The 27,766-nt window shown below is 44.7% G+C and overlaps 1 protein-coding gene across 4 annotated transcripts in view; it reads right to left on the reverse strand.

The window, feature by feature from the left end:
• Nucleotides 1-27,766, reverse strand: part of PRKG1 (protein kinase cGMP-dependent 1) — a 1,599,245-nt gene that overhangs the window by 31,280 nt on the left and 1,540,199 nt on the right. For all 4 annotated transcript variants that reach the window (XM_075348723.1, XM_075348724.1, XM_075348721.1 and 1 more), the window contains exon 10: nt 24,388-24,484. In XM_075348723.1, coding sequence (XP_075204838.1) covers nt 24,388-24,484 — 97 coding nt within the window. The remainder of the gene's footprint in view (nt 1-24,387; nt 24,485-27,766) is intronic.

Below are 27,766 nucleotides of genomic sequence, written 5' to 3' on the forward strand. Positions count from 1 at the left end.
GTAAACTCTCTGCTCATCCATATTATTGTTGGTGAGTTTATACATTAATGTACATCTTTGTGGAGGTGACCCTGCGGTTTCAATAGGACCAAGAAAAATCCCTCCCTAAATAGTATAATCCTGTACAGGGCTCATTCACTACCAGACACCTGGCCAAACTAATCTGGATCATTAGTCTCATGACTGAGGGGTGCTGGAATCCGTCCAGAGCAGCACATGGAGAGGAACAGCATGTTAAGAGACTTCTGATGTCCCGAAGAACGTACTTGAGAAGTGTAAAGCAAGATGGTGAGTAATCCCATGTAACAGAACATTGCTGGGTACATGGCTGCAATTTCATAGTAAAAAAGTTTTACTGGCGATTGAGTTAAGCCTGCTTTACATGTTACGATTCTGCATACGATATCGTATGCGATCGTAACCACCCACATCATATGTGCGGCACGTTCAATTTTGTTGAATGTGCCGCACAAACGATTAACCCCCGTCACACGCACTTACCCGTCCATACGACCTCGATGTGGGCGGCAAACGTCCACTTCCTGGAGTGGGAGGGACGTTCAGCGTCACATCGACGTCACGTGGCAGCCGGCCAATAGAAGCGGAGGGGCGGAGATGAGCAGGATGTAAACATCCCGCCCACCTCTTTCCTTCTGCATTGCTGGCCGGGAGCCGCAGGACTCAGGTAAGATCTGTTCATCGTTCCCGGGGTGTAACACGCTGCGATGTGTGCTGCCCCGGGTATGATGAACAACCTGACGTTCAATTCATGAGGAATGAACGACATGCATGCGATGAACGTTTTACCGTTCATTTGCAATCGCACGTAGCTGTTACACACTACAATGTACCTTACGATGCCGGATGTGCGTCACTTACGACGTGACCCCGCCGACATATCGTAAGATATATTGTAGCGTGTAAAGCGGGCTTTAAAGAAGACCGGCCATGTGTCAGAAATAAGTACAGTATTTCTTTACGGGTCTAACTGGTGAGACATGGCAGCCTCTTCCTTTTCATGCTTTTTATTGAATTTTATTAGTCAAGGGGATGTGATCCTCCAGAAGATGCCTACAGAGAAGAGTTGAAGATCATGACTTCTTGGTTAACAACTAGATTTACATACAAAAATGAAGGAGCCATATCTCTGAAACAGAGAGGCGCAGGAACCAAAGAAAACAACTTCCGATTTAGGAGAACAGTGGAATTTTGACCAGATCAAAAAAATTGACTGGTTCTCCTCACTTTGTTCTTCACAACTATGAACGTGTGAACGTGCTCACCAAGCCAAAGCATAGCGGCTCTGAAATGTCCAGTTTAAATAGAACAGAGTAATTGTTTTTAGGACTACTAGAGATATTGGAGCGCTGAATCTCCCAGATCCCAGACAGAATGAATGTGAGACTCCAGTTCTCGGGATCATGAGGAGCTCAGCAGTTGGATCTTCATCATTCCACAATGTTGGGAATTAATTAGACTGACCCCATAAGAATCAATGAAGCCACTTTGCTTCCCTTTGCATCAGTTAGTAAAATGATAAAAAAAAAATTGTATAATCCTAAAAAGAAACTCCAAAATGGACATGTGGACAGGAACTAAATGTAAGGGATAATTAGTACACAAAGTACACAAAATACTAGGCCAACATATAAGAGTAAATGTTAGATATGTACATTGGTAAATGCTAGGGAAGTAGTAGCCATGAGTAAATGTGTGGCTTCATTCATGCATCCCGGTGTGCCGCTCTCCGTGATGCACACCAGCCGTGGGCCACCTGACCCGAATCAGCAGCCTCATAGGCCTACATGAGGGTGTCGGATGTGTGTATCCAAACTAAGAAGTACATATGCGCTGCAAGTAGTATATCCACCTAGCTTGGTCAACTTACTATGCAAATTTTATTTGATTATATACTTTTTTAAAGCACCACCCCACCGTTTCTATTTTAATTTCACCATTGTAGTGGTGCTTTAAATTTAAGTCCCCTTCCTCTGGTCTTATACTCAGCATCTGTTTTCAGCGTCGCTCGGGCACTTAGTGACCTGTCGGCAGCATAAGTGTTTCATGGAGGTCACAACTCAATATAAGTCTATGAAAGCCTTGTTCTGGCTCTCATAGAGTAGCATTGAGAGCTTGTGATGTAAATTCTGATTTCTGTCCAGCCCAAAATTACAGTCACAAGATAGTGTCACGGGACACAGCCAAACAAAGATGAAGATGCCGGACGGTGAGTATAAGACCAAGGTCGGGAACTCAGATTTAAAGTAATACTCCAGAGATGAAAAAAAATGCTGGAGTGGTGCTTTAAGCATAGTGAATGCCTAAATGCTGCTACTATAATTATGGATTTTATTATTATTGGATGTATGGATTTTCTCCATACAATTTGCAGTGAATTTTCTATAGTAGTGCGCACCAGTAATTGTTAAATATATTGATACCTCTACATTACTGATATGGATTTTTTTTTCAGATTTTATAATGAGAGATCAGTAAATTCTGCCTCTCAGCGGGGCAGGAAACATGTCAATACCTCCACATGTAATAATTTGATACATTTTGATTATAGAGTAATTAATGCCGTTTTCATGGTAGGTTTCCATGTCATCGTAAGCTCTGTCTTATGACTTTGTCTCGAATGTCCCCTGGCAATCATTATAGGTGGCAATGAGGCTCAGTCACACAGAAATCGGATCAGGGTTAACCTTTGAAATTAAACCCAAGCAGCCTCTAGAATCACCTTGATACTTCTAGGTTTTCCCACTTCTATTAAAGCTCATTTCTAAGTAAGTGGACATGAAACGTGATATTGTCCTTGCTATGTATTCAAGTATAAAACAAACCGGCTGCTGCCAGATTTTACAATACAAACTGTACAGATTAGTAAACTGATTTCTTAGACCTGATGAGGCTGGTATACTCACTCTAAAAATCAATGTCAGTATGGCTGTATAATCCATTATACTTATATAGTCCAGCTGCTCATTTCAATATGTTGACAACTTTCATAATAAATTGGCAAGAAATTCTGAAAAGGATTTTCAAAGTAAGTACACCAGCCTCATCAAGTCAAACATATATATTTGACCCTTTTAAGGATGCAGCCAACTTCTTTTTTGTGCTTTAATGCTTTAAAATTTCTCTACCTTTTTTATTTTTTTGTCAACATAGCTACAGTTATTGCCGAAAGTGTTGGCACCCTTGAAATTGTTCTATAAAATGAAGTATTTCTATGAAAAAATTATTGCAATTATACTCGTACATGTTATGATAGTCACATGATTATTTCCTTTATGTATATTGGAACAATACAAAAAAAGAAAGAGAGATAAAAAGGCAAACTGGACATAATTTCACACAAAACTCCAAAATGGGCTGGACAAAATTGTTGGCACCATCAACTTAATATTTGGTTGCACACCTTTTGGAACAAATAACTGCAATCAATCGAGTCCTATAACCAACAACAAGCTTCTTACACTCTCAACTGGAATTTTGGGCCACTTTCCTTTTAAAACTTCTCCAGGACTCTCTGGTATTTTCTCCCAATAATAATTTTAAGACCTAACCACAAGGGTTCAAAAGGATTTAGATCTGGACCTCTTGCTGCAACTTCAGAAGTCTCCAGCACTTTGTTTCCATCCATTTCAGGGTGCTTTTGAAGGATATGGGTCTTCCAGCAGGAATATAAGGTCATTTTCCTACTGGAAGACCCATGACCTAGAATGCAAACCCAGCTTTCTGACACTGGGCACTATATCATAAGTCCTTTGGGAATCTTCAGATTTCATGATGCCTTGCACATAGTCAAAGCACCTAGTGTCAAGAGGCAGCAAAATAACCCCAGAATTTCTTTGAACCTCCACCATACTTGACTGTAGGTCCTGTTTTCTTTTCTTTTTAGGCCTCTTTCCATTTTTGATAAACAGTACACTGATGTGCTTTACCAAAAAGCTCTATCTTAGTCTCATCTGTCCACATAACACTTTCCCAGAAGGATTTTGGCTTACTCACATACATTTTGACGAACTGCAGTCTAGCTTTTTCATGTCTGTGTGTCAGCAGTCAGGTTCTCATGGGTCTCCGGCCATACCATTTAATTCAATTCAAATGTTGAAGGATAGTTTGTGCTGACACTGATTCATCCTGAGCCTCCAAGACAGCTTGAATTTCTTTGGAACTTGATTGGAGCTGCTTTTCCACCATACGGACTTCACAACCTCTTCCCTTTTTAACTGCTTTCAGGTGTGATTTTCCTATTGCCCACACCTGTTACTTGCCACAGGTGATCTTGACCAAGCATGACATGCTTGAAGTAAAGTTGTTTACACACAATTTTGGCAAAGTGCCAAAAATTTGGTCCTGTCCATTTTGGGATTTTGTGTGAAATTATGCAATTTGTCTTTTTTCTGTTGTTTTTTTTTGGGAACTAATTTTTATTATGTTTATTGTACGCTAAAAATGACCTTACAACCTGATTCTTCAGCACAATTTTAGCCCAAAATATGTATTTTTTTTTTACTATTTTAGTGGCTTAAAACATTTTTTAACTTTGTGAAAAAATAAATTTGGTTTGTGTCACCATATTCTCAGACCTTTTCTTTTTCTGTTGATGGAGCTGACTGACGGCTTGTTTGTTGCATGTCAAGCTGTAGTTTTGACTGGTACATTTTTTGTTACTTTTTATTAGTATTTTGTGAGACCCCAAAAACTGGCAATTTTGGCTTTTTGATATTTTCTCTTTATGTGGCATTTACAAAATGAGTTACACAATTTAATATTTTCTATAAATCGGACTTTTCCAAACACAAAAATTCTATATATGTTTATTTTTATTTTCAAAAAGTTTATCTGAGGAACGGCAGTGATACAAGTTTTTACAATGTTTTTAGTTTAGTGACTTTAACCTTTATTTAAAAGAATCATGGCATACAAATGACTCCTCTGGGAAAGGATTGGAGCACAATTGTGCAAAAATGTTACAACTTTATGAAAAGACAACTGCAAACATTTAGAATATAAAAACCATGGACACAATGCAAAATATGGGGAAAAAAAACTTGTACAGGTGAGAGGAGGTGGTAAAGAGCTCATGCCCATTCTATGAAGAGTCCTGCATTTTATGGTAATGTAAAATATGATTTACTGTATGTTCCATCATTCTCTAGGCTGCAGTTCCTGTTATTTCCTTTTAGTCAGGTATGACAGGGTTAATAATGTGTCTGGCCCATAGTAGAGAGGAGTGATAGAGACCAGTGTGAGTTAGGCCGCTTTCACATTGCATTTTTACCTACGTTCACTGGTCCTGTCGGGGCATCCATCTGAAAATCCCAGTCCCCCCGGCAAAATGGGTTTTGGGCGCATACGCCGACTGGGCCATTGACTATAATGGAGCAGACGGAGTCACCGTGTGCTCTGTCTTGCACCATTTTCAGGTATATACATTTTCTGCAGGCGGACACCCAGACGTGGTAGACTACATTGGTAAAAACGCAATGTGAAAGCGTCCTTATAAGTGAGCAAAGAAGAAGTGAGGACACCTTCAAAAGAAGGAAAACAAATTTGGGGGTGTGTGTGACAAGGACAAGGGAGCAAACGTCAGCAAGGCGACAGTTCTCTGTAGCAGGTGAGTGGTGGCACTTTAGTACTGCACAAGCTATAATGCAGCAGCAGTGTACTCGGTTCTGGAGGACAGCCTTAAAGAGAAGGTGGATTTGTGCAGACTGGTGGTACATCTTGTAAAGTGGCAGCTAGCAAGAGCACCCTTACATTTGTTTGAAGAGTATGGAGTCGCCCCTATTCTTGTGCTCTTCATCTGAATCGTTTATAAATACTGTGCTGCCATCGCATGTACCTATGTATTGCCCAGAGGAAAACTACAATTGTAATACCCTTTGTTCATTAGGTTATTCTTCAGTAAACAAACTTTGCTCTACAAATTTGTCTGGCTTGTTCATCTTTAGGATAAAGGGGTCTGTCGAGACTGAAGGTGTGCACAGTACCACCACATACCTCCCATCTTTTTGTAACATGTCGGGATGTGGAAAACGAGTGTCTCGCCCATGATCACCACCCCGCGGCACGTTAATATAAACATAAGTCTGAATAGAAGGGGACATTTTAATGAAGATTTGCACATTCTGTCAGGACCACCAACTCTTTTATGTTTCCAAGCTTAGAAATTTATGATGGATAGAAAATCTATTTCTCAATAATCAAAACATAACTATAGGCAATGAATAAGTACCCTAAGGCTACATCTGGATGCCCGTTTTTTATGTAGGTGTTCTATCTGTGTTTTTTAGGGGTACAACACGTACCCAATATAATCTACACTGTGTGCAGAATTATTAGGCAAATGAGTATTTTGATCACATGATAATTTGTATACATGTTGTCTTACTCCAAGCTGTATTGGCTTGAGAGCCAACTACCAATTAAGTAAATCAGGTGATGTGCCTCTCTGTAATGAGGAGGGGTGTGGTGTAATGACATAAACACCCTATATAAGCTGTGCTTAATTATTAGGCAACTTCCTTTACTTTGGCAAAATGGGTCAGAAGAGAGATTTGAAGGGCTCTGAAAAGTCCAAAATTGTGAGATGTCTTGCAGAGGGATGCAGCAGTCTTGAAATTGCCAAACTTTTCAAGCGTGATCACCGAAAAATCAACCATTTCATGGCAAATAGCCAAGAGAGTCGCAAGAAGCGTGTTGGGCAAAAAAGGCGCAAAATAACTGCCCATGAATTGAACAAAATCAAGCGTGAACCTGCCAAGATGCCATTTGCCACCAGTTTGGCCATATTTCAGAGCTGCAACGTTACTGGAGTATCAAAAAGCACAAGGTGTGCCATACTCAGGGACATGGCCAAGGTAAGGAAGACTGAAAAACGACCAGCTTTGAACAAGAAGCATAAGATAAAACATCAAGACTGGGCCAAGAAATATCTTAAGACTGATTTTTCAAAGGTTTTATGGACTGATGAAATGAGAGTGACTCTTGATGGGCCAGAGGCTGGATCAGTAAAGGGCAGAGAGCTCCACTCCGACTCAGAAACCAGCAAGGTGGAGGTGGGGTACTGGTATGGGCTGGTATCATCAAAGATGAACTTGTGGGACTTTTTCGGTTTGAGGATGGACTGACGCTCAACTCCCAGACCTACTGCCAGTTTCTGGAAGACAACTTCTTCAAGCAGTGGTACAGGAAGAAGTCGGTATTGTTCAAGAAAAACATGATTTTCATTGCAGGACAATGCTCCATCACATGCATCCAACTACTCCACAGCGTGGCTGGCCAGTAAAGGTCTAAAAGATGAAAATATAATGACATGGCACCCTTGTGCACCTGATCTGAACCCCATAGAGAACCTGTGGTCCCTCATAAAATGTAAGATCTACAGGGAGGGAGAAGAGTGTCTGGGAGGCTGTGGTGGCTGCCGCACACAATGTTGATCGTAAACAGATTAAGCAACTGACAGAATCTATGGATGGTAGGCTGTTGAGTGTCATCATAAAGAAAGGTGGCTATATTGGTCACTCATTTTTGGGGTTTTGTTTTTGCATGTCAGAAATGTTTATTTCTAAATTTTTTGCAGTTATATTGGTTTACCTGGTGAAAATAAACAAATAAGATGGAAATATATTTGGTTTTTATTAAGTTGCCTAATAATTCTGCACAGCAATAATTACCTGCACAAACAGATATCCTCCTAAGATAGCCAAATCTAAAAAAAAAACACTCCAACTTCCAAAAATATTAAGGTTTGATATTTATGAGACTTTTGGGTTGATTGAGGACATAGTTGTTGATCAATAATAAAAAAAAATCCTCTAAAATACAACTTGCCTAATAATTCTGCACACAGTGTATGCGGCTTTTCACATACCTGTGTTTTTTAGCAGACAGTGTTTTCATGCAAAAATCACAGAGATGTTTGTTTTATACCGGCATCACAGAAAAAAAATCATCCACAGTCTATGAATCCAAGAAAATCATGGCCAGCAAACGGATGGCAACAGTCTATGTACGTCCGTGATTAATGAAGCTTTGCAATTAATTTAATTTTGTATTTACTTATCCTTACATAAAAATAACATGAAACTGGTTAGGATTAGTTGTAGCCAAATATTGGATCACCAAAGCTTCTATGAGATCACAATCTACTGATCGCACATTTATACATGTAGCAGACATTATTTATGTTTACAAGGGGGGATCACCTCAGATAAAACATTCATGGTGAAATATTGAGCAAGTGCTACATGATGCTGAGGATATCCCTTGCATCATGTCTTTAAAAATAGAATGACCACATATCTTAGTTCTCTTCTTTCAGGTCTTTAGTAAGATGCTGCAGCCCGGAACAAGATATTTGTGAACTGGAGAGTTATTCCTAGCGACAACCCCAACTGAGCCCACAAGGCTTCTACATGAAGACTATTGCTATCATTTACATATGGGAATATCTATACACAGCCTATGACATCATGGATGGAAAAGGTTGACATGGTCCTTAGAGGGGTTGGCCTCATTATTTTTATTTTAACAGCTGTGTTGGATATATGATTTTGTGGCATTTAGGCCCCTTTCACACATCACTTTTTTTGGTATCAGTCACAATCCATTTTTTTTGACAGATCGACGGATCCGTCGCAGATTGTGTAACAACTGATGAGACGGATCCCTATAAAAACTGGATCCGTCGCAGATTGTGTAAAAACTGATGAGACGGATTTCTATAAAAACCGGATCTGTCGTGAAAGAGAGAGGGAGAGAGACTTTTTATGACCAGAAGTGAATTTACACCCTATATGAGCATGCTCAGTAAAAAAAAAACGGATCTGTCACCGGATTCCGTCATTTGATGGATGACAACGGATCCTATGCCCAAAGGCTTCCATTCTACCAAACGACGGACGGCGACATATCCTTCGCTGTCCATTTTTTCGACGTACACAAAAAACGTAACTGTGGACGTCGTCTCCGTCCGACAGACAAACATTTTTCAATGGATCCGTCGAACGATGGATGAAAAGTGAGGCCATTCCGTCGCAATCCGTCGCTAATACAAGTCTATGAGAAAAAACGGATCCAACGCTGGATCCGTTTTTTTCAAAACTTGACGTATTGTGACTGATGGCAAAAAAACGATGTGTGAAAGGGGCCTTACTAATATAAATGTTGTTCTGCCATCTTTCTGACATCTATTATGGTATCTGCTGGATTTTTATTACCTTATTTTCAATAAAAAAAGATTTTTAATCTATTCCTGCCGCTGGAAACTTCTCTTTCTATTTTCAATTGGATGGTTACCGAGCCTTATTCCTTGCACAGGATCCCTGATTACAACCAGCAGGTCAGTCCTTGGTGAGCTGGCTCTCCCTTATCTTCTTGGTAATATAAATATATGTTCTCCTCCTGCACATCTTATTACAGCCATCCTCACAGACTGCCGAGCCTCATTTTTATCAATTAGCTGCTGACGGTAGAGCCTGAGACCAGACCACATCAGACTCCTCCAATACAGGGACAGCTTCAGTGTATTTCTTCCGATTTGAGGAGGTTGGAGACAGGTCTGGTCACAGCCTCCTCCATCACCTTGAGAACAGGACTACTCTCTGGTCCATGAGCAAGGATGCAGGAGTACAAGAAGAGAACCTGTAATACTTACATGCTAGTAGTAATAAGTCCCCAACACAATTGGTAAAATAAATAAATGAATAATGAATGAATGAATGAATGAATGAATAAAGTAGACAACCCTGTTAAAGGTAATATATCAGTCGATTAATGCTGTCAAAACCAAAAGGCACTAGAAATCAGACTCTGGCTGCATAATCGCAGGAGTTTTTCGGAGAAATCAATGTTTAAAAACTTTCACATGATGCTACACAAAGAAGCAGTGTGATTCAGGTGTGCATTAAAATACATCCACGGGTGTGTCTCTAACTCAGATGTTGACAATAAACCTATCAGAAGCTTCCAAAAATATGACATCATCATATGGGCTGTCCCATATTGTTTAAAGGCTTAGTACTCTTATGCGGGCGTCACACGAGACGATATAGCTAACGAGATGTCGGCGTAGTCACGTCATAAGTGACGCACATCTGGCATCGTTAGTGATATCGTAGCGTGTGACAGCTGTGAACGAGCAGAAATACTCACCTTCTCGTTCATCGCTGACACGTCGCTCATTTTCTAAAAATCGAACGTCCTGTTCATCGTTCCCGGGGCAGCACACATCGCTCCGTGTGACACCCCGGGAACGATGAACTGCAGCTTACCTGCGGCCGCCGGCAATGCGGAAGGAAGGAGGTGGGCGGGATGTTTACGTCCCGCTCATCTCCGCCCCTCTGCTTCTATTGGCCGGCCACTGTGTGACGTCACTGTGACGCCGAAGGTCCCACCCCCTTCAGGAAGTGGATGTTCGCTGCCCACATCGACGTTGCTCAGCAGGTAAGTGCGTGTGATGGGGGTTTAACGACTTTGTGCGCCACGGGCAACTAATTGCCCGTGATGCACAAACGACGGAGGCGGGTACGATCACTCGTGCGATCGCACGATAGATCGTATCGTGTGACGCCCGCATTAGTGTATGTAAACTTTTAACTTTGCAGAAAGTAATAAAAAGGACCTCCCTTTCCCCTGATGGATAGGTCAGGGGACTATTGGCATGAACTGATGGTCAGATCAAAGACTAACCAATCAAAAGAAAAAAGAGATGGAGCCTATTCAGTGCAGCCAGGAGAAAAGAAAGCATGAAATGAGATAAATGCAGGGAGAAGAAGAGAGGGAGCAACAACATGAGGTCACTCTGACATGATGTGCTAGAGGAGACAGCAGGGATCCAAAATCCACCAGTGACCTCCTGGACGAAGCTTTCCTGCGAAACGTGTCGAGGTGCAGGGCAGTGTGGTCGGGATTGGTACCATGGCCACAGCGGGTCTGTATCTTCAGACAAACACTCTAAGGTTTCTCTAATTTTGGGCTTATGCCTATACTATTTTCTGGCTCAATGTCTATGATAAATTCTATGGCATATGATGCTATCTACAATCCTGACATATAATTGTGCATGCTTGACTGTCTGCTAAAAATCTGTTACAGCCGTGGCTGCATATATGGATTGATGTATCTGGCTGTACTATTTAACTATATTTATGTGTATTAACTAGCTGTACTTTTGCTGGCTGCAAGCATGTGCTCTTTTGGATGTAATATCTATAATCATGTTTGATTCATGACTACCCGCAATTATGTCTGCAATTTTGGCTGATAAATTTGTCCATATCACCTATAACAAGGAGGCTAAATACTGACTACCTCTATATATGCTGCCAATAAATTGCACTACTTTGCTGGTTGTCAGGATTAATTGTAGATGTGATATTTGTGCTCTATGGATTGAAGTTTCCCAGTGTATGTGACCTGGGTAACACCACTTTAAGCTGTTATATAATTGTGGCACCCCAGGGTTGCCACAGTAACAACACAGAGGGTTAACTCCCCACACACAACACCAAGACCTCCTGGCCAGAAGGGGGAGACCAAGCTGCTTCCCTGTACATTCTGCTGGGGGGGAGGAAATGGTCAGAAGTAGTTTCAGTTTGGAAGTTCAGTGCAGAGCACTGAGGAGACAGGATCTCTGCAGGTTGGAAGCCGGCTTTAGCTCACCTCAGGATCCACTGACCAATTCCAGGCCTAGCTGAGGGTCTGAGGAAAGGAGACAGATTACACAGAGAACATTCCTGGGAGGCAGAGCATTGCTGAGCTCATCCCCAGTGGAGCACACAGAACGGATGCTGGATCCGAGACTGCAGGTTACATGCTGCACAGTTACCACCAGAGAAGTGAAGATTCCAGATCTTTCACCTGTACCACAGACACAAGCAACAAGCGCAGAGTTCAGGAACATACTAGTAAGGACTCGAGTTGCCTGTCAGGTCGGTACCTAGGAGCAGAGCAGAGCAGAGCCAGCTGCATAGTTCACTCAGCAGCGGGGCCACAGACACACAGTGCAGGCAAGGAAGCCAAAACGGCCCGGCTGGGTGGGAGAAGCCCTGAACCCCTCACAGACTCCGTGGACAGTACTCTGCTGAATGCCATCTACAGTAAAGGACAAAGAAACTGCAAAACCGTGAGTCTGCCTGTTTATTGTGCTCGTGTCCTGCACTCCCCCCATAGACTAACACACTGCCCCGGGGAAAAGGCTCTACCCGTGGGGAGCCGTCCCATCTCAAGCTGCCTTCCATCACCCCGGAGGTTCTGCAGCAGCGGTGGTCATCTCTGATCACATTCCACGGGTGGCGTCACGAACATAACCCCCCTTTTTATTGTGGAACCAGGGAGCACGGACCGGGCCACGACACCGTGATCCCCTTTCCAGAAGCAACCCCTTGGCCCGGTTCTGGGTATCCCCTTAACCCCTGGCGACACAACTTTGGCGTCACGAACAGGATGCGGACTGGACCCGGCTGCAACCCGGGTGACGTGCGCCTGTAAAGACTTATTGCATCGCATAAAAGACTTGCACTGTGAATTGTTGCAACAAAGAACGGACTTTAAACTTTGCAAAGATACCTGGAAAAATCCAAAAACATCATTGGTAAAATTTTCCAGGCGCCATCTTTAATCACGCCATTACCTGCTACGCGCGGGAAAACATCGCGCCTAAACTAAGACTCCGCCCACCGCTTGCAGAGGAGGTGCGCTCGGTGCTGCGACCCGAACGAAAACGCAGAAAAGTGTCCCAGGCTTGCTGTCAAGAAGACTGGTGAAATTAACTAAGGGGGCGCAAAGATGTCGCAGCAGGGAGACGCTGTTGTACCCGGAGGTGCAGCGGCACCTATCATGCCGTTCCTGATGCCGTACACCCCGGGTGCAGTGTGGCTGCCGCAGTACTCAGGTGAGCCCAACACACTTAATGACTTTATCGGAAAGCTAAAAATCTACTACAGCATGTACCCCCTGACAGAAGCTCAGCGTGTTGGTATGCTTATGGGACAGTTAACTGGCAATGCCCAGCGGGAGGCTACATCCTGGCCGGACGATGCAAAGGACACTGTAGAGCATATAATAGCTGGACTAAAAGCAGCTTTTGAATCCACTGCTGGCAGCCGGGCTAAAATGAGGTTCTTTGGATGCAAGCAAAAACCTAGAGAGAGCGCAAGAGACTTTGCCTTAAACTTACAGGAGGCGCTCAGAGCACTTAAATTAGCAGAACCTGCCTTAGCCCCTGGAGCAGATAAGCTGCTGATAGACCAATTCCTGGATGGACTCTCATCCCCTTCCCACCGGGGACAACTCAGCATGATGGTGATCCAGGATCCAGGACTAACATTTGCCCAGCTAAAGGATAGAGCCATCCGCCTCCAGCAGGTGGAGGAGCCGCAGGATATAGACTCTGTTCAACACCTTACAGTGGCACCCCAGCAGCCAGTAGTGCCGGTGACATCGGCCATGTCAGCGGCTGCTGCTAACCACCTGGAGCCGATCACTAATGAGGCTCTACATCAAAAGCTTGAAGCCCTTACAGACACTGTTGCTTCCATGGCTAGAATCGTCCAGGAGCTGCGTGGATCCAAGTCTGCACCCAAGATTGAGCTGGCGACCAGCAAGGAGGATGTCCCATGGATGAGGCCTAGGAGATACCAAGCGACGAGAGGACGACCCAGCGACCGCTACCAGCCGGATGGACAGCCCATTTGCCGCCGTTGCAATGAGCCAGGTCACTTTGCCCGTGAATGTGCTTTAAATGGGGATCCCCTGGGGAGGCGGGCCGCTCCTCAGGAATGAACTCTCAAGGCCCTTCACCCTGGCACGACAAGTATGTGGGGGGACGTCCAGTCATCCCCATCGTGCTGGATGGCATTCCGCTCAACGCCTTGCTGGACACTGGTTCCCAAATAACATCAATTCCGCATGTCCTTTATAAGAGGTACTGGGCTGATTCAGACGTTAGCAGTGGTCCATCTAATGTTGCATTGAATATATGGGCTAGCAATGGTGAATTAGTACCACAGGTTGGTTTCAGAGAAATGACCATTAAGATTGGGAGAGTAGAATTGCAGAATCAGGGTATTATCATTGTTGATGTTGACCGACGAGAACGTGAACCAACTATGCTGCTAGGAATGAATGTAATTGAAAATTGTTTTGCAGAGGTAATTACTGTCTTGCAGCAGATCGTCGAGACTGCCAAACCTGGGCAACAGAGACTCCTGCAGAAGGAAATTAAAGCCTTGATGCTGAAGCAGCAGGTAGAAATGTCAGGAGGTGAAATTGGCAGTGCAAGGGTAAGTGACCCAATACCTATTGTAATTCCTCCCAAAACAGAAATGCTGGTCTGGTGTAGAGCTGCAATAGGCATCAGAGGGCGAGACTATCAGGCCCTGGTAGAACCTGTGTACTCAGACAGTAGGCCCACTGTATTGACGGCCAGAGGAATAGTTGAGGTACATCGGGGAAGAGTGCCAATACGCCTTCTAAATTGTGGGGAAGATGAGGTCACCCTACCAAAGTATGCTACCATGGCTAAGCTATATACGGTTGATAACAACGCCATCACCACCGTTGAGCCCTTGAAGCCGTCAAATCAGGCGGAGGACAATGGCTCAGAGGGAAAGCTGGAGGATTGGTGCCAAAAGCTACATGTAGGTACCGATTCTACACCCTCCCATCAAAAGCATGGAGTATACAGGGTAGTGAAGGAATATGAACAAATATTCAGCAAACACCCATTAGACTTTGGGCAGATCAAAGGGGTAGAGCACACTATACCCACTGGTAACCATCCACCCATAAAGGAGAGGTATAGACCAGTACCTCCGGCTCACTACCAATGCGCCAAAGACATGCTCAAAGAAATGAAAGAAGCAGGGGTAATAAGAGACAGTTGTAGCCCCTGGGCAGCCCCACTAGTGCTAGTTAAGAAAAAAGATGGGACCATGAGGATGTGTGTAGACTACAGACGGATCAACCGCATTACACACAAGGATGCATACCCATTACCTAGGATAGAAGAGTCATTGGCTGCATTAAAATCCGCTACTTACTTTTCCACCCTAGATCTGACTAGTGGGTATTGGCAAGTTCCTGTGGCAGAGGCTGACAAGGAGAAGACAGCATTCACCACGCCGATGGGCCTCTGTGAGTTCAATTGTATGCCGTTTGGACTCTGCAACGCGCCTGGTACCTTCCAGCGAATGATGGAGTGCTGCCTAGGACATAAGAACTTCGAAACTGTCCTCTTGTACCTGGATCACGTCATAGTCTACTCCAAGACCTATGAACAGCATCTACAAGACCTGGCAGAAGTGTTTGAAGCCTTATCCGGATACGGCATGAAAATCAAGCCATCCAAGTGTCACCTTCTAAAGCCAAGGGTACAGTACCTGGGACATGTCGTGAGCTCAGAAGGGGTAGCACCAGATCCTGAAAAAGTTACCGTGATCAGAGATTGGCCGAGACCCACCAGCGTGAAAGAGGTGAGGCAATTCCTGGGACTGGTGGGCTACTATAGAAGATTTATAAAAGGGTTCACGAAGCTAGCAGCTCCCCTACAAGACATCCTGGTAGGACAGTCAAAGAAGTCTGCAGCCGAAATCCTCCTTTCCAGTGGAGTGATGAGAGAGAAGAGTCCTTTAAGAAGTTGAAGTGGGCACTGACAGGAGAAGAGATCCTGGCATATCCAGATTACCATCAACCCTTCATTTTGTACACGGATGCCAGCAACGTAGGACTGGGAGCAGTATTGTCTCAAAAGCAGGAGGGCAAGGAGAAAGTTATTGCCTTTGCAAGCAGGAAGCTCCGGCCTACAGAAAGAAACCCAGAGAATTACAGCTCCTTCAAGTTAGAACTACTGGCAGTAGTTTGGGCTGTAACAGAGCGTTTCAAACACTACCTGGCAGCTGCAGAATTTACCATCTTTACTGACAACAATCCGTTGACCCACCTGGATTCTGCAAAACTAGGTGCGCTGGAACAGCGATGGATAGCCCGACTGTCAAACTACAACTTTGTCATCAAGTACAGGGCAGGCCACAAGAATGGGAATGCAGATGCCTTATCCCGGATGCCACACTCGGGGAACGTGGAAGAGGAACCGGAGGGACTGGAAGAAATTGAGCTGCCGGCCTTTCACCGTCCTAAGGTGGGACAGTACCAACCGAGTGTCTACCAAAAACAACAGCAGGCAACTCTCAACCCATTAGCACACCACGGATGGGCTGACACACAAGACAGTGCTCCAGCTGTGAAGCTAGTGAAAGAACTGCTTACACAACAAGGTGCTTACCCTAATCAGAATGCCCCAGCTGAGACACAACATCTCTGGAAAGAGAGAGGTAAATTGTTCCTGTACCAAGGGAAGCTCTGTAGAAGGCACACCAATCCAAAAACACATGAGTTGGTCTGGCAGATCATCGTGCCCAAGAGAGACGTCAAGATGGTTCTGGAAGCTTACCACGACGGTGCTGGTCATTTTGGTTGGAAAAAGTTGGAAGTGCTCTTAAGAGAAAGATTCTACTGGGTTGGCATGAGAAAATCAATTGAAGATTGGTGTAGAAAATGCGGACCGTGCAACCTCAGAAGAAAGGATCAACAGAACCAGAGAGCTCCACTCCAGTCCATAGTAACCAAGCAACCACTCGAGCTAGTCGCATTAGACCACGTCAAGTTGTCACCAAGCCGGTCCGGCTATGTCTATGCCTTAACCATCGTGGACCATTACTCACGCTTCTTAGTGGTGGTACCCGTGAAAGACCTTACAGCTAGAACAGCAGCTAAAGCATTCCAGACGTACTTTTGCAGACCCCATGGTTACCCAGAACAAGTCCTTGCAGATCAAGGTCCAGCTTTTGAATCACAGATTTTCCAAGAATTCTGCAACATGTATGGCTGTAAAAAGATCCGCACAACAGCATACCATCCCCAAACAAATGGCTTATGTGAGAAGATGAACCATATTGTGATTGACCTGTTGAAGACCTTACCAGAGTCAGAAAGAAATCAATGGCCAGAGAAATTGCCAGACTTGGTGGACTTGTACAATCATGTCCCGGTGAGTTCTACAAACTGCACCCCCGCTTACCTTATGCGTGCAAGGCCCGGTAAACTGCCAATTGATCTAGATATGGGAATTCTGAAGCCAGATGCAGAAATTCAAGAATCCAATTGGGATACCCTACGTCGGCAACAGTATCGCCAAGTACAAGAGTGTGTAGAGAAAAGTCTCCAACAAGCTAGGGGAAGACAAGAGAGAAACTTCAACCAACATGCTCTAGCAACCCCATTGCAACCTGGTGACCAAGTTCTCAAGAGGAAACGACGCACAAACAAATTGGATAATCAGTGGGAAACCACCCCATATACAGTCTTACCATCCAGTATGGATAATCCCAAAGTGTGTCTCATCAGTAAGGATGAAGGTAGGACATCAGCTGTCGTGTCAAGAGATCAACTCAAACCGTGTCCTGAAACCCTGAAGACACCAGAAGTCACCTTACCCATACAGGTACAACCTGTCAAGAAGGAAGAAGATGTGTTCCATACAGTCTTAGGAGATTTCCCAAAAACATGGCCAAATTACTATGGAGCAGTAGTAGTCCCAATGATCGCCTTCCCTCAAGTGGTGGAACCACAATCAGAACCCATACCACAAGAAGTCTCAAGACAAGAAGAACTGGAAGTTGAAACCGTAGAGGAAGAACAGATTCCTGGTCCCAGTGAGCTTGCCAGTCCTACAGTCAGTCCACTATCCTCACAAGTACCAGAAACACCAAATAGGTACACTTCCACTCACACCATTATGCTAAGTACACCCAGTACACCAGCAGTACGCAGGTCACAGCGTAGTACTCAGGGTCAGATACCAGCAAGATATAAGGACTAATGTGAAATTGCATATAAAATGTACATATGTTATAATGTTTATATGAAAAACCGTAACAGTTTAGTGTACAGAAAAGGTGAGAGAAGAGTGGTGTAAGGTGGCAGCACGGAGAGTTACAACTTGATCACATTGTTGGTGGCCCGAGGGCCGTGAGGCCTACTGCACTTATGACCAGAGTAGAGACACCTTTAAGAAGTGTTTGTTGATTGAAATGTTTATTTAATTGCAACGTTAAGACCAAAAGCCCAGTACCTACAGAGACTATACTGTATGACCACTTACATATTTTTGAACATTTTGGACTCTTTTTGAGCTTTAAGGTTTTTGTATTTTTTCCTTTTGAGACTCTGTATATATACAATTGTTGTGATAACTTGTTTGTTTGTTTCACAGTCCCGGAGTACTGTTCTTCACTAAGGGGGAATGTGGCACCCCAGGGTTGCCACAGTAACAACACAGAGGGTTAACTCCCCACACACAACACCAAGACCTCCTGGCCAGAAGGGGGAGACCAAGCTGCTTCCCTGTACATTCTGCTGGGGGGGAGGAAATGGTCAGAAGTAGTTTCAGTTTGGAAGTTCAGTGCAGAGCACTGAGGAGACAAGATCTCTGCAGGTTGGAAGCCGGCTTTAGCTCACCTCAGGATCCACTGACCAATTCCAGGCCTAGCTGAGGGTCTGAGGAAAGGAGACAGATTACACAGAGAACATTCCTGGGAGGCAGAGCATTGCTGAGCTCATCCCCAGTGGAGCACACAGAACGGATGCTGGATCCGAGACTGCAGGTTACATGCTGCACAGTTACCACCAGAGAAGTGAAGATTCCAGATCTTTCACCTGTACCACAGACACAAGCAACAAACGCAGAGTTCAGGAACATACTAGTAAGGACTCGAGTTGCCTGTCAGGTCGGTACCTAGGAGCAGAGCAGAGCAGAGCCAGCTGCATAGTTCACTCAGCAGCGGGGCCACAGACACACAGTGCAGGCAAGGAAGCCAAAACGGCCCGGCTGGGTGGGAGAAGCCCTGAACCCCTCACAGACTCCGTGGACAGTACTCTGCTGAATGCCATCTACAGTAAAGGACAAAGAAACTGCAAAACCGTGAGTCTGCCTGTTTATTGTGCTCGTGTCCTGCACTCCCCCCATAGACTAACACACTGCCCCGGGGAAAAGGCTCTACCCGTGGGGAGCCGTCCCATCTCAAGCTGCCTTCCATCACCCCGGAGGTTCTGCAGCAGCGGTGGTCATCTCTGATCACATTCCACGGGTGGCGTCACGAACATAACCCCCCTTTTTATTGTGGAACCAGGGAGCACGGACCGGGCCACGACACCGTGATCCCCTTTCCAGAAGCAACCCCTTGGCCCGGTTCTGGGTATCCCCTTAACCCCTGGCGACACATAATTGTAATGCGCTGATTACTATCCCTCTAGGGACAATTGAGCCTGTGATGTATAATCATGACCGCTGTATTATGCTTCATTTGAATGATATTACTTACTGACCACACTGCCCTGTTGGTTTTTAATATGGTGGTTTACACATGTTTTTAATAACACTGTCTATCCATATTGTGTGCCCTCACAAAAATTAATTTTGATAATAAAGATTTATATACAATTTTTCAAAAAAAAGACGTGTCCATTTGGATTGTCACTTATGGGTTAATTAATAACCAATGATCATTTGTAGGCTTCAATGTAAATTTTGGGATCATGGTTCAGAGATATTAAAATTTATGATATTATGGATCTTATTCAATTAATGGTGGTTTTGGATAGGTCAGTGTTACGGGGGGCTGTCTGATAATAACCGAAAGGAGTATCAGACAGTCAGGGTCCACCGTGCAAAGACTTTGCTGCAGACTATGGCAGAGTGCAATACCTCTGTTAACTCACAGAATGATATAATAAGAAAGTAAAGCAATTCCTCCCTTACTTGGAGGGTGTGTGGAATGATCTCTGTTAATAATCACAGAGACAAAGGCAATGTGTGCGAAATGGCACCTACCTAGGTCCGCTCTTCTAGTGGTGCAAAAGAGACGAACAGCAGCGTAAGCCGCACAAAGCTCCTACCTGCGTTCGCTCCACTAGTGTGCGAGGACACGAACCACTAGATATGGCACCTGCCTAGGTCCGCTCTTCTAGTGGTGCAAAAGAGACGAACAGCAGCGTAAGCCGCACAAAGCTCCTACCTCTGTTCGCTCCCCTAGTGTGCGAGGATACGAACAACTGCCAGACGCAGTATAAGGAACGTTACCCTAGCGGCAACGTCCACCTACGAGTACAATCACAAGGCCCAGCCAGACCATGTGCCTCAGGCACCTGCCTATGTCCGCTCCCCTAAGAGGTAAGGATACGGACAGCAGCCGAAGCTGTAAGGTATAAGAACGCTACCCTGCCGGTAGCGCTCACCTAGCATAGACAGAGGAATGCCTAGAGGAACGCGCACAGAGCGTCTACTCATATGCATGAACCAAGAGGACTGAGCACCATGCGGCGTGTGTCAGGGTCTTATATAGACTCTGTGCCTCATCCAAGATGGAGGACACCAGAGCCAATCCGCTTCCAGAACGACAGGAGTGACGTCATGCTGGCCTATCACCGAGCAAGACGTCACAAGCACATGACCAGCGACCAATCGGCATAGAAGGTGTCAGAGACATGTGACCTCGTGTCAGCGATGATGTCACCCGCACATGTGCAATGGCTCCAAGATTGGACTTAGTCTCCGGCGCTCGCACATGTGCAGTAGCAAGAAATCTGGACTTAGTCTCCAGCGCTCGCACATGTGCAGTAGCAAGAAATCTGGACTTAGTCTCCAGCGCTCGCACATGTGCAGTAGCAAGAAATCTGGACTTAGTCTCCAGCGCTCGCAGCAACCGTAACAGTCAGGGGACTATTGGCATGAACTGATGGTCAGATCAAAGACTAACCAATCAAAAGAAAAAAGAGATGGAGCCTATTCAGTGCAGCCAGGAGAAAAGAAAGCATGAAATGAGATAAATGCAGGGAGAAGAAGAGAGGGAGCAACAACATGAGGTCACTGTGACATGACGTGCTAGAGGAGACAGCAGGGATCCAGAATCCACCAGTGGGATCAGGAGCAGCTGAGCCCTATCCTGTAGAGATCTGCCCCCTTCTCACCCCAAAGCAGCCGGCAACCCAGACAAATTCCTCTCTGTGGCCCACAAAAGTTTATTCCCAGCACTGCAAATTACCATCTATCCACAGGATAAGGGATTACTTGCTGGTTGCTGGGGGTCCAACTACTAGGCCCCTCCACCCATCACAAAAACATGATTTTTGTGTACGCCCCTAACTATCATGTAGACATATTTCGGTTTCAGTTCTCTGCAATTCACAAATATTATTAATCAGATCAGGGGAAATCCAATCATATTAACAATATTCACATTTCAGCTCTTGAAGATTTCTTGATTAAATTATAAGGTTTTATTAACCTGATCAACAAATGATGAGCGGCGCTCGCTCTTTCTGCCTTTTATAGTGTGTGAAGGGCTTCCCTTTCCCAGTGCACTTATGCCATTGAGTATTGATTACAGCCGGGTGTCTCCTTCTGCATGGGTGACATATTTAGCGGCAGGCTCTCCTCGCTCTTGGTGACAGTTGCTGTGTTTACACCACGCTGCATTGTTCAGCAGAGTTCCTGGCATTCTCCAGCTGTACGGAATACCAGAAACTCCTCCTGTGCAAATCCTGGGCCCTGCTACTAATCACTGCTAATCAACCGCAACCGTCCAAGCTCAACAACCTCATGTTTAATGCAAAGTATGGCTCTTTATATTCTTGCTTATTTTTCCTATGTAATCAGAAATAATAAACAAAACTATTGGCAAGTCATTGTATAGGACATATAGCTTTGCCAATTGCAGAAGTTATGTATATTATGTCCATCAATTTGTAAAATCCTTCAGAGCCGTTTAGTTGTACATGAAAAATTTAGTCACAGGTGACATGCATCCCTCTGTAGGGGATCTGTGGGGCTGGGGTTGACCATGCCCTATCCTCAAAGCTGCACTGACTTTCTAGAACATTGCAAGTCTTGGTCTCAATATTTTTACACTACTATTTATTGTGCATCAGATTTAACCTTCACGTGTGAGAAAACTGGAATAAAGTGATAAAATCCCCCTTTGTATTTCCTCATAATGTCTCCGTGCTATCAACAGATGAAGCCCATCTTGATCAAGTCTGATAAATATTTGTGCAAGACATGTTAACACTAGAAGTCCCAGAGAGGGGTCATTTAACATTTCTACCTTTGGAACCCAGAGACGGGTCGAATGACCTGAAGGATTTTAGCTAACATCCTTTGCTGAGGTGGATCAACACAATTGCCCCCTGCAAATTCCTCAGGCAATGGCCACATTTACAAATGAAAGGATGCTAATTAGAGCTGTCAGTTGTCAGTTTGGACTAAGGCGGGCTTTGCACACTACGACATCGCAGGTGCGATGTCGGTGGGGTCAAATTGAAAGTGAAGCACATCCGGCATCGCATGCGACATCGCAGTGTGTAAAGCCTAGATGATACGATTAACGAGCGCAAAAGCGTCGTAATCGTATCATCGGTGCAGCGTCGGCGTAATCCATAATTACGCTGACGCGACGGTCCGATGTTGTTCCTCGCTCCTGCGGCAGCATTTATCGCTGTGTGTGAAGTCGCAGGAGCGAGGAACATCTCCTACCGGTGTCACCACGGCTTCCGTAGGTTATGCGGAAGGAAGGAGGTGGGCGGGATGTTTACATCCTGCTCATCTCCGCCCCTCCGCTCCTATTGGCCGCCTGCCGTGTAACGTCGCTGTGACGCCGCACGACCCGCCCCCTTAATAAGGAGGCGGGTCGCCGGCCAGAGCGACGTCCCAGGACAGGTGAGTCCATGTGAAGCTGCCGTAGCAATAATGTTCGCTACGGCAGCTATCACAAGGATATCGCAGCTGCGACGGGGGTGGAGACTATCGCGAGCGACATCGCAGCATCGGCTAAGGGTCATTTGACCCTCTTTCGGGACTTCAGGGGGGAGCTCGAAATTTCTGGGACTTCTAGTTTTATATGGCAATTCCCATCTTTTAAAGTTATCACCTATCCAGCATAGGGGGCGGACATATCATTGGTGCAACCTGTGCAGCTGCGCAGGGGCCCAAGAGGCAAGGGGTCCCATTTTTACCTCCAAAACAGGAGGGATTGTGCATCATGATGCTCTAATGGGCTGAAAAGGGCCCATATACTATAACTGTACAGGGACCCGTTTCTGTGTCCACTAGTGATGCAGCAGATGAGTGATTGCTTGATATCTGTCAACACAGAATGACTGTTCACAAGTACAGGTGCTTAGTGCATCATGGCAGAGGCCAAGCATTTAAATGTCCCTTCCCACCTGCTTGTTTTCCCTCAGTTTCCTCCCCCCTCCTCTTCTTTGATTGATGGCACTGGTTTCATAGAGCTAGAGAAGGAGGAGATAGAGGGATAGCATGCAGGGGAGAAGGTGTATTTCAGTGTTTGGCCACATGATGTATTTGGTTTGAACAGTGATTCTCTGTTGATCTCGTCCACCGTTGGTCTCGGTCCAGGGCCTCCTCTCATCTTTCCATCATCGTCCTCCTACCCGGCTCCAGGTGGATGACACATCCTACATCATCCACAGAGAGGTCTCAATTGTGCTCCTGTGCACACGCCTTGCACCGCCCTGATGAAAGCAGATCAAAGTATTTTAGTGGGCAGGCACCAGCCATCTCTGACCATTCCCTGCACCTGCGCATTATAGTACTTCTCTCTGCCTTCAGCAGGGAAGATAGAGAAGTGTGCATGCGCAGGTGCACAATGGAGACCTCGGTGTGGATGATGTAGAGTGCATCATCCACATGAAGATGGGAAGGAGGACAGCGATCGCAAGAAGAGAGGAAGTGCCGGACCAAGACCAGTGACGCCCATAGGACCAGACCTCCCTGTAGGTGAGTATAATAAAAGCTCTTTTTTAAGCTATACAGAGTGGCATGAGCACTTATATACAGTATCCTAGAATGCTGTATGTACAGTATATAAGGGCTCACTGTTGGTGGTTGAAGCTTATAGGGGAGAAACCTGGTGACAGGTTCCCTTTAATGTTCCTGCTTCAAGAAGTCCAAAATTTGAAAATAATATTAAGACGTGTGCAATTTAGTAAACCCAACTCAATTTAGTCCAACAATCATTTATTTTAGCCTAATATATAAAATGCTAGTCTTCGTAAATGCGAGCCATAGTGAGTCAAATGTGGTTATCTGCGTTCCTTTTTATATTATGTAACAATACTATTTTACAAAGCACTGCACCCCACACAAGCAGACAGAAATGGCAAAAAATTCACTGGGTAAATTATGACTCACGAGAATTTGGTATGTATATTGTGTGCTGCCATTATTATCAAACAAGTTCCCACAATGACTGCCCTCATGTGGACATTACATACATTCAAACAATCATTTCTTCTTACCAGTTCGACTCTTCCAAATCCTCCAACTCCAAGAGTATCAATGATGTTAAAGTCCGTAAGCTTGAGATTACCGAAGAAAGCCGCCTCGGCCTCATATCTATATTTTTTTAGGAAAAAAAATAAAAGTCTTTTAGAAGGTTGAACACGTGAGGAGTCTCTAGCAGAACCAATGGGATAGATCATGATTTCCACATAAGAATGTTTCCGATTTGGTCCAAAAAGTTTCAAAGTCACATTCGCAGTCTCCTAGCACTCTAGAGTTTGTAGTCGAATTCACCTCATACAATGTGCTGTTTTAGGGTTACATGGTGGCAAACTCCAAGGTAATAATTATTTAGACGTCTGCTAGAGAATTCAGGTTTGTGCAGAAAATTAGGGAGGCGTTTTATGAGAATAAGATGGGCGACGAGAACCATGCAAACATCTGCATTTAATTGTTCTGCTCATATCTTGGCCATGTTAGAAACACTTGATCTGCACTCTTCATCCCGTCCTCACTAGTTTTATTTGCTTCTTTACGCTGTTAGTCCTCTCTGTGTCTGCCCAAGTCACTGGTTCAGCACCAGTCAATATAAAACTCCGAAAATATCCCAATGAGTAATGTGATATATTTAGCACAGAAGTGACAGACTGGCTGTTCCCACCCATTAGAAGTATTGACCCTGGACATGGTGGTATACATTTCCGTAGAAAGACCTCCACCTATGCTCCTTACCCGGCATATGTTCATTCGACATACCATACTGAACATATGTGACTGGCTTTTCTAGGAATAAATACCATGAATACACACAGGCATCTCCTGTAACCGAGTTTAAATGTTAGGCAATTATGTTAATATTTGACAGGAACTACAAAGAAGAATGTAATATGAGTAGAGGTTTAGAGAAGAAGGCAACCATGGCTCCCAACAGGTGTTGCATTATCCAATATACTTAACGTCTGAATAGTAGAGATTAAGTAAATCAATTCAATTCGAGTCAAATTTGTGTGAAATTTTGGGAAATTTGCTAAAGCTGACGCTGTTTTACACATTGTGGAACATTGCAAAAGCCAGAGATGGCTCACGTGAGCTTAGACAAGGGTTGAGAATCCATATAATGTGTTGTAGCTATCACATCCCATTGCCACATAGCACATCCAATTAGAATGATTTATCAGTCTGTATAAAAGCAGAGGCAGGGAATGCAGCAGCCCTTTAAAGGTGAATCTGAAAAGTGAATGAATGTCACATCTAAGGCTAAGTTCACATAGGGCATCTATTGTTGCATTTTTGGTGCGTTTTTGAGGTCACAAAGATGCACCAAAATGCATGCATTTCCTTCTCCAGGAAAGGTTTATGAGATTTTGATGTTGCTGTCCAGACAGGGCATCTTTTGTTGGCTGCATCTTGGCTGCATTTCTGAAGATGCAGCATGTCAATTATTTCTGCGTTTTTCCAGCGTTTTTGAGCCCTTCCAGTCAATACATTTGACTTTGAAATGCATTGGGAAAAACGCGGTTAAAACATAGTGCGTTTTTGCCGTGGTGCATTTTTGGTGCATTTTTGATGCACTCAAGAGACACTGACAAAAACATAGCCATGCTGCTGTCTAAAAAGGAAGATGCCAATGGTGGAAAGAGTGATTTTATGCAACGCGTTTCGAAGTTGATACTCCTTCATCAGGACAATCAACTTCGAAACGTGTTGAATAAAATAATTATTTTCAGCACCAGCAACTTCCTTTGTGGACAGCAGCACAGCTATTAACCCTTCATCTCCGATCTCTACATTTCACACTGTGCGGGCTGCTGAAGCTGTCTTTTTGCTTCAATAGTGGTTGTTTCTCACACAACCCTGCCAGATGAGTAGGCTTTTGTCCTGTGTCTTTCTCCACTATCTTCACAGATAAGATCCTATTTGCATTGGCGTTTTTTGCAGCTTTCTTTAGCTGCAGATTTGCCTTGGTTTTATGCAAATCCAAGCTAATAAAATTCTGCTTTCTACAGTCCCTGCAAAGTCTATGAGATTTCTGAAGTCTCGTGCTCACACACACAAACACATCAGGATTTCGGTTTTGTGAAACACCTCCGGTTTTGCGGCGTTCTAAGAATGAACATGTCAATTCTTTTCAGCGCTTTTGCTACGATTTTCACCCAAGTGACAGGTGGACTCGCAGATACCCTGCAAGTCCATCTGTCACTAGACACCCGGAATTGAGCCAGGGTATCTGGCCGGCACTTAAATGGTGGTGGGGATAGGGGAATTGGAGCAGGCGCGCTATATTTACCGAATCCCCGGTACTGCTGTACCTCCGGCAGCTCCTTCCCTTCCCCGCTCATTCCATATTCACTGCTTTCATCTGTGATTGGTTGCAGTCAGACATGCCCCCAGCATCTGACTGCAACCAATCACAGACCTGGTCTGCGGGTCTATACATAGAATGAGTGAGCTGCTCATTCACTGGTCACCTCACTCAGGTTATTTACGGTCACAGTTATCTCCAACTGTGTATCACCTGAGTGCAGTGACCACTGATCATGCGGCTCATTCATTTTCTGGAGATCACAGCAGGCAGTCCTGATCTATGGCTGCTCGCTGCGATCTTCAGATGTAGCAGAGCTGAATCGTCGTGGGACCTCGTGTGGATTACGTAGGATCTGCAAGGGTGATTATGGGGTTTATAAAGTGGTGAAAGAAGGGGTTTTTTGTAATTTTATTTCAAATAAAGGATTTTTTCAGTGTTTGTGTTTATTTCTTTTCACTTATTACAGATTGGTGATGGGGGTGTCTCATAGACGCCTGCCTTTACCAATCTAAGGCTTGGTCGCAGCTATCAGCTGCAATTAACCCCTGATATTACCCTGATTGCCATCGCACCAGGGCAATTAGGGAAGAGCCAGATAAAGTACTGGGATTGTCGCATCTAATGGACGCAACAATCCTGGGCGGCTGCAGGCTGATATTTTTAGCCTGGGTCTCTCCAGCCTGAGCACACCAGCCCCCGCTGTAGGCTTTATCTTGGCTGGGTATCAAAATTTGGGGGGACCGCAAGCAAGCTGTTTTTTTAAATTATTTATTTAAGTAATTAAAAAACAGCATGGGGTCCCTCTTATTTTGATACCCAGCCAAGATAAAGCCCACAGCGGGGGTTTGCAGAATGTACCTGTAGGCTTTAGCTGTGCTGGGTATCAAAATATGGGGAGACCCTACGTAATTTTTTTTATTTATTTATTTTTTTTTTACTGTACGATAGGCAGATTCTAGTGGAAAGAGGGCAGGGGAAGCAGTGAATATGCATGAGGCTAATGAGCGGCACTGGAAGTAGGAGGGGCCGCTGGAGCAGGTACGGATAAGCCTAGAATGTATGGGCTCCTTCCAGATTAGTGGGTGTGACCA

This window comes from Anomaloglossus baeobatrachus, chromosome 5 (assembly GCF_048569485.1).
Source record: "Anomaloglossus baeobatrachus isolate aAnoBae1 chromosome 5, aAnoBae1.hap1, whole genome shotgun sequence".
NCBI classification, from domain to species: Eukaryota; Metazoa; Chordata; class Amphibia; order Anura; family Aromobatidae; genus Anomaloglossus; species Anomaloglossus baeobatrachus.